This window comes from Sesamum indicum, linkage group LG10 (assembly GCF_000512975.1).
Source record: "Sesamum indicum cultivar Zhongzhi No. 13 linkage group LG10, S_indicum_v1.0, whole genome shotgun sequence".
NCBI lineage: Eukaryota > Viridiplantae > Streptophyta > Magnoliopsida > Lamiales > Pedaliaceae > Sesamum > Sesamum indicum.
The window spans coordinates 3,031,164-3,047,254 of NC_026154.1; the positions used below are offsets into that span (position 1 = coordinate 3,031,164).

A 16,091-nucleotide genomic window follows, 5' to 3' on the forward strand; every position below is an offset into this window, starting at 1 on the left:
TAGGTGTTTAAATTGCTTTTTGTTGAGTTGTATTAATTCCTCTCGCGTGAAAAACAAAAAACGCGTTTTTACGAGGAAAAAAAATAAATAAAATGCTTCCGTTTCCTTCCTTTTTCCCCTTTGGTTTTTTACTTTTATTTTCCAATAGCAACTTTACTTCACTGACTTTATTTTTTTATAGGTTCTAAAACAATTTATTTATTTATTTATGTACTCAATAATAAATGTCATTCTTTTTAATCATTGTTGCTTTTAGTTGAGTAAGTAATACTACTTTCCTACTCACGTTGGATTGTTTTATAAAAGTTGTATTTATAAATTTTACCCCATAATTGTTTCTTAATCCCCAAAATTTCCCAAATCCTTATATGTATAATTACACAGTGATTGTCCAATCATTTTCGCATATGTAGTTCACGTAAAACTGTATAATTACGAAAAATTTATAAATAGTTACATGCGTGCCTCCAAGTACAACTTTTAACGTCCTAGTATTTTTACAATCTTACATTCCTTATCTTACGACCTATCCAATTGATCATCGAAAGCTATTACCGACGTTGTCCCAGTGTAATTTTGACGATGTTTTGTTTCATAGGTCTTAATTTCATCAATGGTAAATGTATGTTTCTAATTAAAAATATGATGGATGGCATAACAAAATATCAAATTCTAAAAACTTTATATTACAAATTTGTCCAAACTTAAAGTAAAATAAAGTTTAAAAAAAACAGATGTCTTATCATAAAAATAGATTGTAGAGTATTTATAAAAAAAAAAAGTATTTTGATCTATATTTTAATACAAAACTACACTACAAATAATTAATATTTTCCTACATTATGAATAATTACAACTTAAAAGAATTAATAGCAAAATCAATAGTATGTAATACGACCAAACAAAATTTACGCGAAAAATTAAAAATTTTGACACAATTAATTTAATTTATTGATGTTTTATCTACGGTTAAAATATTTAGCATAATTTTAGTCATGGGCAATATATTCGTCGTATTTTTTTTATTTTTGCCATGACAAATAATTATATTTGTTTTAGGATTATTAATGCACTTCAATTCTGTAATTGATTGATTATACTCACAAGAAAAATACAGCATTTTTTCGTATTTTGGATGTAGAAATTATTATGTTAGAGAATTTCATTGAAATTTTTAATTGAAAAACAGTAAAAACATTAGATAAAGATTGAAAAAAGAAGCAATAATTCTATAAAAGGTACATTACATTTTTATTTAATGTTTGGCTACACTTGTCATTTGTCAATTAAGTCACAAAAGCATTTTTATTTATCTAATGTAATTGGATTCATAAAATCAGATTCCAGATTATCATAATATATTGCAAAGAGTAAATTGTTTTTCAAAATATTATATCCTTCATCAATCAATAATTATCAAGCAATTTTATTTAAATTCAAATGAAAAATGAATTTAATGCAGTCCTTCGATATATAAATTTGTATTTTCTAATAAGTAGAAAATTATTACATGAGAATGTTAAATGAGGGGTAAAATTAAAATATTATGTAATTATTTTTGCTAAGATCAGTATTTTTTGTCCAAACTTTAACAAAGGGAAACCGTGAATTTTCGAAAGAAATTTAAATGTAACTTTAAAATTTTTTTCAGGAGAAAAGTGTAATTTTATATTTTTAAAAGTGATCTAAATATAGCTTAAATTTCTTTTAATAAAAACCACAATTACATAATTACATGAACATCAATAAATGAAGTAATATATTAATTTAATCAATAAAATCTTATCACATTAAGTAAACCAAAATAACAATTCACATTATTACAAATACCAAAAACTGTTGTTGTCACTAAGAATTTGAATATTATTTTTTTTAAAGAAAAATAGCCAATCATATGATTAATTTCATTTGGTGATGGGAATGTATAGATATCTGAACATCTCACTGCCTGGAACAGACCTACAGCGTAGCATCATAGTACAGAGCGCTTTGTCATTTATTATCCAGACATCATCCCCCCCACCCCCATTCTTCTCATCCCATCCCAATGCATTTTCTATCTCCAAATTTCAATAACTTTTTTGTTTTTAGTTATTTTTTATTTTAAATAATTAAGATCGAAATATTAAAATAACGAAGATATTGACTTGTTGGATTGAGCTAAACATTTATGATCTGTACATTGATTCACATATATTTGAACTCCGATTTTCGACGATAATAGATCAGTTGTAGGGACTTTAGCTGATATACATAATGTTTGTGCCACCTCTACAATTAATTAATTTGTAATAAAAAAAAAGTATTTATTATTATTATATGTTGATTTCAATAGTTCAATGTATTTAATATATGACCATTTTAATTATATAAAAGAATAATTTGTATCGTTCATCTGCTTATCCCAATAGTATTTAATCTCATCGTATTATAACAAGAACGATGGTAATTTTTTATGGGTATGGAATTTTAGAATACTCATAATTTTGTATTATTCTTGTAATTTGAGTTCATTAAACAAAACAAAATAGTAATTTATGATTGGTTAATTGATTTTGAAGTATTCATAATGTGTTGATTGGTATGGACATGTTGACAATTGAACTTTCTTGCCCATTGTTATAATATTATTTCTTCTTCATAATTTCATAATTAGGAGGCATAAAAAGTCAAGATTTATGTTCTCCAAGTGTGGACTATACCAAAATAAATAAATAAATCTCCAAGTGTGGAAGCAATGGCCGCAATTACAACATTGGGGGCTCTATGTCATCATACAAAAAACACAATTATTTAGGGTTCAACATTCTCTATTTGTGGGTAAATTACATTTTTTGTCCAATAAGTGGACTCGATTACAATTTTGGTCCCATATTAAGGATAATTCGCACATTTGGTCCCGTATGTGGACTTTTTTTCGAATTTCAGTACCAGATGGGGATTTCCGTTAGAAGTTAATGGTAGCTGCTGAAATCTGTCTGTTGCTGTGAAATCCTCCAATTCTCCATGCTTTCCCTCCATATTTAACAGCAGCAGACAGATTTCAGCAGCTGCCGTTAAGTTTTAATGGAAATCCCCATCTGGTATTGAAATTGAAAAAAAAATCCACATACGGGACCAAATGTACGAATTGCCCTTAGTATGGGATTAAAATTGGAATCGGGTCCACTTATAGGACCAAAAATATAATTTATCCTCTATTTGTTAGTTCACCTTTTTTTTTTTTCAATTTAAAAATTTAGACACACATTAAATAGATTTTTCACATACATAGTCAAGATGGCTCATAAATCAAAATTCGGAGCATAATATTAACAAATTAAAATGATATAACATGAAATTGTACGTATATTGCATTTTCACGTGAATCAAATTATACTCGTCATATAATAAATATTTTATTAATTAAATTATCTTGTCATGGTCGCTATTTGTAAAATACAATGTAATATTATATTACATGCTGATCAAATTTGATTTTGATAAAAATTAATAAAGATTAGGATTTCCCATAGTTGTAATTATTATCTTGTCATTATAATACTACAATTAAAAAAAAAAAGGAAAATTGATTATGAGGTTTGAGTCATGTTCAAGAAGTTGACATACGATCAATCCCATCTATAATTAATACAACCCGCCAACTATAAGCTATATATATATATATATATTATATTTAATTGATATTGACTTGTTTCCATGCAAATATTTTATTTCATTCTCTTACATATACTGTAATTTTAATTTTTCTCACCAGATTAATATCAACAAATTAAATAAATAAAATTCAGAATAATAAATGGGAGTAATGAGAACTTTAAACATGAGGCTGAATAAGACATTGTTTGACTGATAAAATTGAGGTATCAAAACAGAAAATGTTGGTAGTTTGAGTTCCAGGACCGTATAAGTATATCTACTTTTTTTATTAATTCATTTCTTTTCAATGTATTTATTAATTTGAATTATTAATACTAGCAACCGTAGCACGCTATTTTTGTGTGCTTATAAAATATATTGTACAAAATAAAAATATAACATTTATTAATTGGCAGTTAGGTTACTAAAACTTGAAAAGTTGAGTAAGTTATTTATCTTATCAATTGAAAGTTATTTTTAGAATTATAAAAAATTGATGCAATTGTGTCAAAACCACCACTTTGTGTTTATGACACATTTTCTTTTTAATAACTAACGGTTATGGTATGCCGTCATTACGTCCATATAGTAAGTAATTGCTTATACTTTAAAATATATTTTAAATAAGAATTAAATATATAAATCAACATATCATATTCTTTTTGTAAATAAATAAAAATAAACTAATTTAGCGATATTATCGACCCCAAAAAGTTTACTATCGTTGTTTACAAACTGATGTTTGTGAGTGAACAAATTCGAGTCCCGCTGGATGTGTGGATATTTGTTTTATTTTATACGAGTTATTATAATTTATTTGTTTTTAATTATTTGGTTGATATAATTTGTCTATTGATTTTAATTATATTGATAAATTAAATCGATATATTTTTTTTAAAAATATAGATATTAAATGACGTAATAAATTAGAGGGTGAAGAGGACAGGTGGAAGAAAGGGATGTGACTAGTCACATTTCTAATTTATATCAGGAAACGCGGTTGCTGAGTTGGGCCACCATCCACAAATTCTGGCACTCAGAGAATATTTGTTTTGTTTTTTTTTATTTGTTTTTTTCTTTTTCAATTTTTGAATAATATATATAGAAGAAAAAACAAAATAAGTCAAAATTAAACTCTTTGATCATGTGGGATAAAGGCACAAAGTGTGTTTTCAAAAGGCGCTTTTCACTAAAAAAGTAATTGTTTTTCCAATCTATTATTGTTTTTCCAATAATGTTTTTAATTAAGTCCAACCCTGATATTATAATTTAATTCCATGTAACTTTACGAAATTATGTATTATTTACTAATATAAATTGATTGTATGTTTAATATTTATTTAAGATATAAATATATAAATACATATGTTTTTCCGTAAATTTTTACTTGAGGAAAATGACAAATTGGTCCCCACTAAGAAAAAAAAATTCAAAATGTCTGCCGAATTTCAAAAGTTGGAGGTTAGATTTCGAAGGTTCAAATTTTAGGAGGGTGTGAATGTAAATTAAAGTAGAGATAGGGTTGATGTGGACTTCAGACACGTGGCAATCCGAGAAGCCTCAGGCAGCCGCCCTCTTACCCTTTGCCCTACTGGGAGCCTCAAATCTATATGCCTTCTGCAACTTATTTTTACTATAATTGTTTATCTTTATTATTATAAAAAATATATATTTTTATCGTATCAATTTTTGAGTATATCAAAATGTACTCTATATTTTTTTTCTTACCAATTGTTTCTTTTACATCCCTTTACACCACATCATTTTTCTAAAAGAATTAAACGTTGTGCCACCCTATTTTTGCATATATATAATAAATAATATTTATATTAAAAATAAAATATATAAATCAATAAATCAAATTTGAAAAATACGTCACTAAACGTTGTTTATAAGTGTGGAGGGAAAAACGAATAGTGGGAGACTAATTTTACAATTCGTTTTAAATGTGATTATAGGAGTACCTCAATATTATAAAGTGTCTGTTTTTCAATCATAATTACACTCAAAGAACCTATCAAACTACGAAACAACCCAAAATAATTATTTATATTCAATTTTTAAATTTGCATATTATAAACATGTATATATTTCACAACCCACCTTGTAAGAAAGCACGGCACATTATATTGGAAAGTATTTATATAAAAAATTGATCGAATCGAATCAATTATATAAAAAAACAAAAAAAAGGTAATACATTGTTAAGTGATGATTGTGGTTGTAATTGCATAATCAAATCCAATGTGAAGTAGAATTGAATTACCATTCTGGTAATTAGTTGTTGTGTCAGAAAACTAGATCCAAATCTAATCTTACCATATCAAGCCTTGGAAGGTGACTAGTTTTGGACAAAGATAGATGCCACTTACCTTAATTCCTTAGCTTATGTTGTCACCTTTACCAATTCAAACAAACATGCACAGATATATATCTCTCACTACAAAAATACACATAATATCTTATTTTATCTTTTGCTTAGTGATGAAGAATTACAAACCAATTCAAAAAGGTTTTATGCATTTGGTTACTTTCCTTCAAATCTATCTATACTTATATATATATATAAAGGAATATTTTTTACTGACAAATCATAATTAGTAAGATTATTATATCAATTTTTTTTTTTGAAATATGAACTTATATAATAATCTTTTGTTGTGTCGATAGATTTTAAATTAAATTTTGTTTCAAAATATGATTTGTTAGTTTATATATTTTTATTTTTTATAATATATTTAAAAATATAAAAAATTAATTATTATATGTACGAAGGAATGACGTGCCACGATAACTAGCGTATAAAAAACTTGAGAGGATCCACGAACAAAAATTTTATTTGAAATAAACATTGAAGTTTGACACATCCCTTTTTCTAAAACAAGAACAGGAACAAACTTTACCACTTTAATTTTCACAAGCTAGGGAAGGAAAAAGTAAAGCCTTTTTCTTGCATGCTATTGCCAAAATTGTGTAAAGATTTTATTTTATTTTATTTTTTAAAAAACTTGCTTTATGACCATGAGAAAAACCAATGATTTGGTGAAATAAATTTTATTATACTTATCATAAAATTAATTTTATTATATAACAAAATCCTACTCGAACTGAATGGCATATTAATATTAGGAAAATCCCTTTTTTATAGAAGCAGTAAATATATGATTGCATCAATATTTCAATAATATTGGGAACTGAGCAATGCATCAATTCGATCAATATATTAATGTAATTAAGAACTGTGAAATAAATTACAATAAACTCAAATAAAATGAAACAAACTCCCACACGGCCGGTGGAACTCGAACCCATAATTTTGAATTTGTTTATGTGACATCACTCTTAACCACTAGATGAATACGTCATCGGCAGACATATTAACATTAGACCTAATTTTCTTGAAAATTAAAATGTCATTTGACTTTTTCATAATGTCATAAATGAGTATTAAAATTCTGAAAAATGGATAAAGATAGTTGACGATTTGGCCCACAAGAAAGGCAACTTGAGTGTGGTGGGGGTGCCCCTAAATTAAGGGCATAATGGGGACCCCATCGATGACCCTTTGGGGTCAAACAAATTAAAGGAAAAGGCAGTCCCTCCATTATTAGTTCACTAGATTACACTAATTGCGCTTCTCCCTAATTAATTCTCAACAATAATAAAGCTAATTAACCTTGTTAAATTAAATTATTATTTGAGTTGGTTTGTCATGTTAATCATGATTAGAGTCTAGTTGGCTTTTCTAATAATTGATTAGGAGCTTAATTAATACATTAAGTTGCTATATAGGTGTCAATTGTCAATCTCGATTGACATTTTTATTGACTAATGAAAGTGTTATTATCAATTAAATAATGCAAAAAATTAAAATTGTTTTCATTTAACTAATATCCAATTTTTCGGTGGGACTCGAATGCAATACTTAAATCAATCGAGATTTATGGTCTCAATAGTTAACCAATTTGCTAAGATGGGCATGTAAAATTAGTGGTCGATGTTTGCCCACTGATACATGCATAACGTATATTCATATATAACAATCTTGATCTTTTTAATAGGTTGATAGAGATATTGGATTATAAAACGATCTAAAATTTCTTAATAATTTTAGAAACAAATACAGAATCTTACTAAACATCTTGACAATAATTCAAATTTAAATTTTAGACGTGACAACGTTCAATCTTAATATCTGGTCTGAAAATGAAGCAATGAATTGGGACAACGTAAGAAGACATTTGATGATTTTGCATTTGCTTGAATAAGAAGCTCTCAATGGCAATGAGAAATTTGTCATATATATATATATATAGATATAGATATATGTGTGTGTGTAGAGCTAAGGGACCAGATGCTACAGCATGTTACCAATGCTAAGGACAGCTTTCCACTTGATTCTCAAGTGTATGTATACATATAGATCCTCAATGACATCGCATGTGCATAAGCTCTAAATTTTATTTATTTATTTATTTTCTTTCTTGGATTGTTTGTGTGATATGATGGGCATATGCCCATTTATGGGAAAAAGCTAATCATAAAATTTATGTAGTCCCCAACTGGGATTCACATATATATATATGACCTCCTTTTATTTGGATTTAGACAGAAATATTGATGTCAATAAAAAAAATATATCAATTTTTAATTTTATTTTTTATTTAATATTTTTATATATAATTTTGCATTTATAAATGGTTAGATATAATATATATAGAGAGAGTAAGATTAACATCAATTTTTTTCTTTATCAGTGCAAAATTATTACATAGAAATACAAATGAGGAGTAAAATTAAAAAATTATGTGTTCTTTTGCAAACATCAGTATTTTTTGTCCAAACATAACGAAGGAGGGTTAAATGTAGCTAGTGAATTTTAAAGGGGATGTAACTGTAATTTTGAATTTTTTTTTTTTAAAAAAATGCAATTTTATATTTTTAAAAGAAGTTTAAATTTAATTAACCATATATATATATGGTGGTTTTGTCTTAATTCAATCAAGAATGCTTCTGAAAACGACAACTCTTGATGAGATAGGTTAGAAACGAGAGTTAGGTGTTGATAATCAATAATAGGAATGGATATTGATTTTGTGTATTTATATATAGTATACTAAAGTCGTATTTTTGTGTGTTTACCTAAATTCTCATAAATTTTGAATATTGTTTCCTACTGCTTCACAGCAAAATTTATTTGCAAGCTAATACATAATGAATAAAGAGTAAATTACAATGAATTCATATGAAATTTAACATAATTATAAATATTTAAATTTATTTAAAAAACTATCGATATCTTTTTAATTTTAATAATCGTCCAACAACTAATCCAATCTGTTATCTTCATTAGATTTTCATCCATTTTTAGTGCCGAAAAATCAAAGTATTTTTTCGGGCTATAAATTATAATTTACCTATATTTTTTAAAGTTTTTAATTTTTTTTAATGGTCTAAGTGGACACTTTTTCAAATTTTTCCATCTACATTGTCTTTTTTTTTCTTTAAATAAAAAATACAATAAGGACAGACTTAATCATTCCAGACATCAGTTCAAGAATTTTATTATTTCATCGTATTGATAATTTTTCGAAAATGAGAAATTATTCGTAATTATGTCAAATTTGATAAGAGTCGTTGTAATTTATGGATAAGTGAATATAAATTCTGCTGAAAAGTGCTCCCGCAATTGCAGCATTCAAACACGAGAAATCATTTTTGTGGGCCAAAAAAAGGGGAAAAAGAAGAAAGAAAGAAAGGAAAAAAGAAAAAAAAAAAAAAGAGTTGGGAGAAGTAATGGTGCATGGCTTATGACTACACTCCCTTTTTCATACTTACAAGGGAAGTTTCTCTAATACAATCATCGTATGCTCAAAATAAAGACATTATTAAACGAGGGTTTTTTCATTTCAAAATAATTGTTATTTATTTGTTATAGGGTCAATTACACTTAAATTTTTTTCTGAAAATATAAAAATTACAATTTTTTTTAAAAAGTTTTGAAATTACAATTATATTTCAAAATTTTTCATTTACACTTGACCCATTCCATAGGATTTCGAGGTTTGCGTGTTCGTGTTCGGAGTGATGGTATTAAGCAATTTTTGTAGTATTTACATTCACTTATATGAGAAAATGTGGTTGTCCTAACATCAAAGTTTCAAAACTTTCTAATAATGGTTAATTACATTTACACCCTTCAAAAAATTCTCGATTTACACCTGATTCTTTTTGTCAGGGTTTGAACAGAAATTGCCCCTCATTTAATATTTTTATATATACTTTTTGTATTTATAAAGGAATAAATGTAACATATATATATTTGGAGTGAGGTTAATATATTATATTTTCCCTTCATATATACAAAATTATTACATGAAAGCGTTAAATAAAAAATAAAATTGAAAATTTATACTATCTTTTTTTTTTTTTTTAATATCAACATTTTTCATTAAAATCTTAATAAAAATGGGTCATGTATTAACAGTGAATTTTTAGAAAAGTGTAAGTGAAATTTTAAAATTTATTTGAAAAAAATATAATTTTATATTTTTAGAGAGACATGGTGTGACTAACCATTGTAATAATAAACCCCTTTGAGTAATGTTATATCATTTTTCTTTTTAAGATCCAAACTAGTCCCCCAATTTCCTTAGGACCCAAACATGTGACCTATGTTTCATAGGAACAAATGCTTCTGCCTGCCATAGTAAGAGAGTCCATTTTATGAGTTCCAACAACGCCTTCTTACACAGAAACTAATAGAATTTATGAAAATAACGCCTGAAAAACAAACACATAAATATGTCAATATAAAGCCTGCAAGTGAAGAGGAGATGGAAGGATAGTAGAAAGAACCATAACTATATAATTTGATTCGACTGAGAAAGAATTGAAGCAGAATATAATCAGGTAAGAATAATTATTGAACATCCTGGGACAGAGGCAACTACGATATTTCCCAATAACAAATTTTGACAGCATTGCAAGAATGAAGAATACCCTATAAATAGAACTTGTCAATGGCTAGTCAACAACTAAACTGAAGCAATAAGCATTACAGAATGTCTACAAAATGAACTCCTGAGATATGCTTCTTAGATCCCAAGATGATGTGGAATTCGCTAACCGAGAAGGTGAATTAATCAGCCCCGTCGTCGAGGGTCTACTCTGTATCTCTCAAGCTTTCACTTGTCAGCCACAGTTTCTTACGGATGATGAACACGACTTCATCTCCATCTTGGCCAGGTTCTGAAGACGAATCAGCAGTGGCGAATGCTTCCCAATGCAATGCAGATAAATACTTCTTGACAAAATCGACAACGTGTTGTTTATCACGGATGATAATGAAACCTGTAGGTCTGAGAATCCGGTCCATCTCAAGGAGTAGATCCTCGCCGCTGCAACCTTTCTTTTCAATATCGGAAAATACAGTCCAAGCATGGAGCAAATCGTAAGTTCTCGGGTATGTTGAGAAGGATTCACACCTGTAAATAAATCGGATTACAAGATCAAATTTCCAAATATAGAATCTTCAGTTATCATTTAAAGGGTAGTGGGAAGAAAAGGAAGATGAAAAAAAGGGTGAAGATGTGAACAAACTTGGGCTTTAGTAGCAAATAATCACGTACCAGTTGTGAACTGTGCCAATCAAGCCTCTATCAAAGACAATTTTAAGTGTTTTAGGACCGTCTTCAGGCACAACATTCATCACCCATACGTCCTTGTCTTTCAGAGCGGCAGCAAATGACCCCAAATGTGCCTTCATATCCATCAGGTTCCTCAGAGTATCAGGCTTGACCTTCGGGCTCAAGAGATTCCAATAGTTATCAACTCTCTGCCTCCAAAGTTCCTGCTCACAAACAGAATCCGCAGAGTTATCATCTACTTCTTTGTCCACTTGGATGCACAAGCATACGATAAGCAAGCAGAGGAGGGCAAAAAATGAAACAGAAAAGTTGTGTGACTGTATTTCGATGTACCGTGTCTTTCTCAAACATTTCGCTTGTGTAGCCCAAATCAGCAAGACGAGGAGGAGGAGAAGTTAATCGGGCAGGCCATGGTGCCAGTCCGCTGCCTCTTGTTTGGTGATCATCTGATGATGAGAAGTACAATATTAATTAAGGAAATGAATGGATTCCTTTTCCTTTTCAGGATTTAGAGAATAACATCAAGGGATAATTATATTTACATCTCCTAACCTATGGTCCATTTACAAACCACTCTTGCCGTTTGTATAATTACAAAAACCACCCTTCACAGCAAAAAACTAAGGGTAGTTTGTATAAAGATGTTGACATTTTTGGGGGGTGTATGTGTAATTTTCTAAAAAAACAGGGGTGGTTTGTGTAAATGTTGTTGACATTTCTGGTGGTGTATATGTAATTATCCAAAAAGCAGGGGTGGTTTGTGTAAACAGACCATAAATCAAGGGATGTAAATGTAATTATCCCTAACATTAATCTAAAGCCATTTTCAAGGGACGAAATGAAGGATAAAATTAATATACACATTGTCAATTTCTTCCTGTAACAGCTTAGAACACCCAGTTTGAAGTTGCAGAACATTATCTGAATCGGTTATTCGCAACTTATCAACCTAAAATCTTAAGAAGACATGAAAGCTAGAGTTACCTATCGGCAACAACAAACGGACAATTATAACCCATCTATTTATAGTTCCACATATTTTTATATAGTTAAAGATACCCAAGCAATAGCTTTTAATCAGCATTGGGATGATGCTCTTTTCTTTGTTTTCTTTCAAGAAATATATAATGTAATAAGATGCTTACGTTCAGAATAGGGTGAAATGCATGCCTCCATTAGTACACCCCAAACAGCATCAGGATCATCATCAGATCGACAGAGAGGCGGCTGAGTGCCAGGTTCTCTCTCCATATAACAGTCATTTGTTAAAGGCTTTTGCCAAATGACAGTTTGGTTTCTTTTAGCAGCAATTCTCCAGCACATGCGTTCCACAAGTGCACTCATCTCCTTCCATATTCTCAGATCCTCTTCATCCTGAGCATAAGCTTCAGGGGATGAGTATGCAAAATAGCCTCCAGGTCTCAGCACTCTATCCAACTCAAGCAAAAGGATCCCATCTCTCTGCAACCAATCAATTCTACAACGAGAACAATGAGCAAGTTCAAAAGACCGGCTTGGATAAGGAAGCCTCTTTGTCCCAAGAACACCTAGATATGCAGGAATTCCTCTCTCAAGGGCAAATTGGATCTGATTTTGGTGAACATCATTAGGTGCTAATGACATTGCAATGATATCAGATGAAAGGAGGTAACCGCCAAAACTTGCAACACCACAGCCGACATCGAACACCGTGCGCAATCTTCCCTCATTGTTCAAGTTATTGTTTGAAAAGTTCAGCATCTGCAAATGAAAAATGATCAGAACCAGAAGCAAGGTTCTCTTACGTGTCAGTTGTTATAGGTTAATCTATTCCAATTTAACAGCTTTAGGGACAAATTTTATATTCATCAAATGTCAGATGTAAACAATTTATGACAGAATTCAAAAGTTAAAGGGACAAATTATTAAAATAATCAGGTTTGCGTTGTTGACACTTCAAGAGACAGAAACATACATTTGCAATTGAAGCAATGTATTTATCTGCTCCATAATGAAAGTGGGTGCCTCCTCCAGGAAAACGAATCCTTTCACCTTTAACAACCATCCAGTTCTGGTCGGACTTCTCAGTTGCAAGGTGAGTGTGGGGAATGTTTACTTTCCAAACTTCATCTCTACTTTTTGGCCACTTGAGCGGAACCTGTAATTTCAAACAGTTAAAGAAAAAAGAAAAGAAGAAATAAATAAATAAAGGGACAGAAATAAGAACAAAATATTCACCAAATTCAACGAAATGCAGACATCAAAACCAATTGCATTCTGCTTTAGATACTCACCTTGTATCCTGGTGGAGGTGGAATTAAGCAATTGAATCGCTTTTCAGGTAATGGGCAGTGTCTTTCATAGTGCTCCATCAGAGACAGATCCAACTTCAATCTCGATTGATATATAAGATTTCTGTCCAGACAGGGGATCAACTCTGAATGACGATCATCACAGACCTTAGGGTGGAACGGAAATAATGATAATAAGTCATCAGCTAGAATCACAGGACAAACAACAGATAGTGCAAACTAGGTTCTTCTTATTCAAACAGTAACTTTTGTCACGGCCAACAAAGTAATTTGCATAAAATCTGCCAAGTTGTTGAAACACTTACGGGGAAGCTCTTTGGGGCAAAACCATCCTCCCCATCATCTAGCCCAAACTTGACTGATGATTCGTCTTGCTTGTGACCAAGATCAGAATCCTCATCTCCCCCTAAATATGATGTCCCCAGTTTTCTCAAAGAGCGGCTGCCATACTCTAGAGCAGACTCCCCAGAATTCTTAGAGCCAAAGTAGAGATACAGAAAGACAAGAAATACAGCCACAATACACACAGAAGTCAACAAGCGCTTCTTCTGCGCTGCATCTGATCTCCCCCTTGTCATTTATCTTAGCTTGGGTAATTCTTTAGAAACCTTCAGATCCTCCTTCGACCTGAGTGCTTGCACCTTGTCGGTCAAAAAGACGATCTCATACTGAGATTCTGGCGTCGGGCTTCAGGTAAGAAACTAGACTATGAAGCAACCTGTGACATAATTGCACAATGAAATAGGATAAATCTTGGTTAACAGTCTAATCTAGCAAGCACGAGGTATCAAGTAACCCCAAAAAAATAAGTGAAAAACTAATACAAGTTTGGATTCTAAAAGGTAACCAGCCCGAAATTCATGTAAAAGTATCGTACTTTTAAAATCATGATAAATGCTGAATTTATAGGATAAATAAAAAAGAAAAGCTCACAGAAAGGGAGATGTTATTTTCCAAATAAAAAGATGTAAATGGTTAACAAATGCCCATGCAACAAAGTTTAAAATACAGAAGTTAGCCAAAAAAGTGGATATGCATGGATAAAGAATCGGCCCAATATGTTATTTTCTCCACAATACTCTGCGACGGATTTAGTACAGTACGAGATCTGTCCATTCGGAATGTGAGACAAAAACAGAAAGTGTAAAACTAAAGAGCAGATATAGCTTGAAATCATAAAAAAGACTAGGCAACTGAGATGTTAAACAAGAAGAAGAAAGCAATTAGTTTTCAGAATTGGAAGTTGTATTGAATGCATAATCTAAAGAGTAGCACCAATTTCTACAGACACAAATTTAAATGACAAGACCACGAACTTTCTTGCGTAACAACAAAACCACAAATTCAAATGACAAAACCATGATCATCGAGCAACCAGATTTCCTTAGCCCCAGACAGAAATGGAGAACAGGTACATAGATTGATACTACTGCGATCTCCATGGACAACGTAAACACAACTAATTAGGTGCATTATTGTCTAATTTAACAGAATCAGCAATAGTCACTATCTAGGCCGGTGCTGTTCAGAAGAAGTTCACACCTGAAATCACTTACTCAAGACCAATTTTCTCCTTTCTACAAATATTAAATTTTCACCCCGCAGTTTCTTACACTACAGAACAATGCCACATCAAACACCCAAATTCCAAAAAGTGACACAATTCAATCTTCTTCCATAAATTGACTCAAAAGCACAGCTCCATCAAAGCAGATCTACAACACCATATCCTCAAGAAACTTCACATTCATCACACAATGCAGTAAACCAAGGACAAACCCAACACCCACATAACAGCATTGCAAGAACACAAATAAAGTCAGAAACCCACCAAAACCAACGGTACCTTCCAATACGCAAAAGCATCCAATCAGCAAATCAAGACAGCAAAAGACAATGAGATCAGGAGGGAAAAAAGTGCTTACAGAAGCGAAGTATGGATCTGGGCAGATCTGAATTAGATTGCCTGATATACTCACAGCTCAGGAAACAGAAACAGAAACAGAATCAAGATTTGTAGGGTGTTGGGAGTGAAGGATAGAGGAAGAGGTGGTTTTCCACACTAGAACTGAAAAAATTTGTAGCAAATCTCAGAAAAAGAAAGGGAATAAATGCGAGGGGTGGGGTGGGGTGGATAGGGGGGAATTAGATCTCAGCTCTGACGTTTATGTGAGATTTTACTGCGTCTCGGGTGTGTGATCTTTTCCTATTTTCGGAGAACAAAAGGGTGGAAACTCTGACAAGAACTGTTTGTTACCTTACGTTAGCGGTCTAGCTTTCGGTCTCAATTCATCCGTTTTCCGTTTTTTTTTAACAAATCTAAAAGAGAAATTGTTAGTCAGGAACCACGCTTTTCCGACCTTTTATTATCCATTAATATGGCAAATGTAAATTAAATTGATAATTTTTAATATTTTAACTAATAATAATTGTTTTTTCTTTAAGACAAATGTTTTTATTACATAAACTGTATAAATACAAAATTTCGTTTATTACTAATTTTGGACATACG

The 16,091-nt window shown here is 30.5% G+C and overlaps 1 protein-coding gene across 3 annotated transcripts; it reads right to left on the bottom strand.

Annotated features, from left to right (window-relative positions):
- Positions 10,494-15,824, bottom strand: LOC105171773 (probable methyltransferase PMT3). 3 transcript variants are annotated; one of them, XM_011092997.2, is made up of 8 exons: positions 15,505-15,824; positions 13,885-14,297; positions 13,562-13,726; positions 13,243-13,425; positions 12,434-13,028; positions 11,622-11,734; positions 11,271-11,491; positions 10,494-11,126 (listed from the first exon to the last, which is right to left on the bottom strand). In XM_011092997.2, exons 2-8 carry the CDS (start codon positions 14,155-14,157, stop codon positions 10,805-10,807), a joined length of 1,872 nt encoding a protein of 623 aa, XP_011091299.1. In that variant the 5' UTR covers positions 14,158-14,297; positions 15,505-15,824; the 3' UTR covers positions 10,494-10,804. The 3 variants fall into 3 exon arrangements, with proteins under 3 accessions (XP_011091299.1, XP_011091301.1, XP_011091300.1); XM_011092999.2 differs by having other exon boundaries at positions 15,426-15,824; XM_011092998.2 differs by having other exon boundaries at positions 15,411-15,824.

Coding starts and splice junctions, on each gene's coding strand:
- LOC105171773 (XM_011092997.2), bottom strand. CDS start 14,157: ATGACAAGGGGGAGATCAGATGCAGCGCAGAAGAAGCGCTTGTTGACT. Junction 13,727..13,884: donor TTGCCCCAAAGAGCTTCCCC/GTAAGTGTTTCA, acceptor TTCCACCCTAAG/GTCTGTGATGATCGTCATTC. Junction 11,127..11,270: donor ATTGGCACAGTTCACAACTG/GTACGTGATTAT, acceptor ATTTATTTACAG/GTGTGAATCCTTCTCAACAT.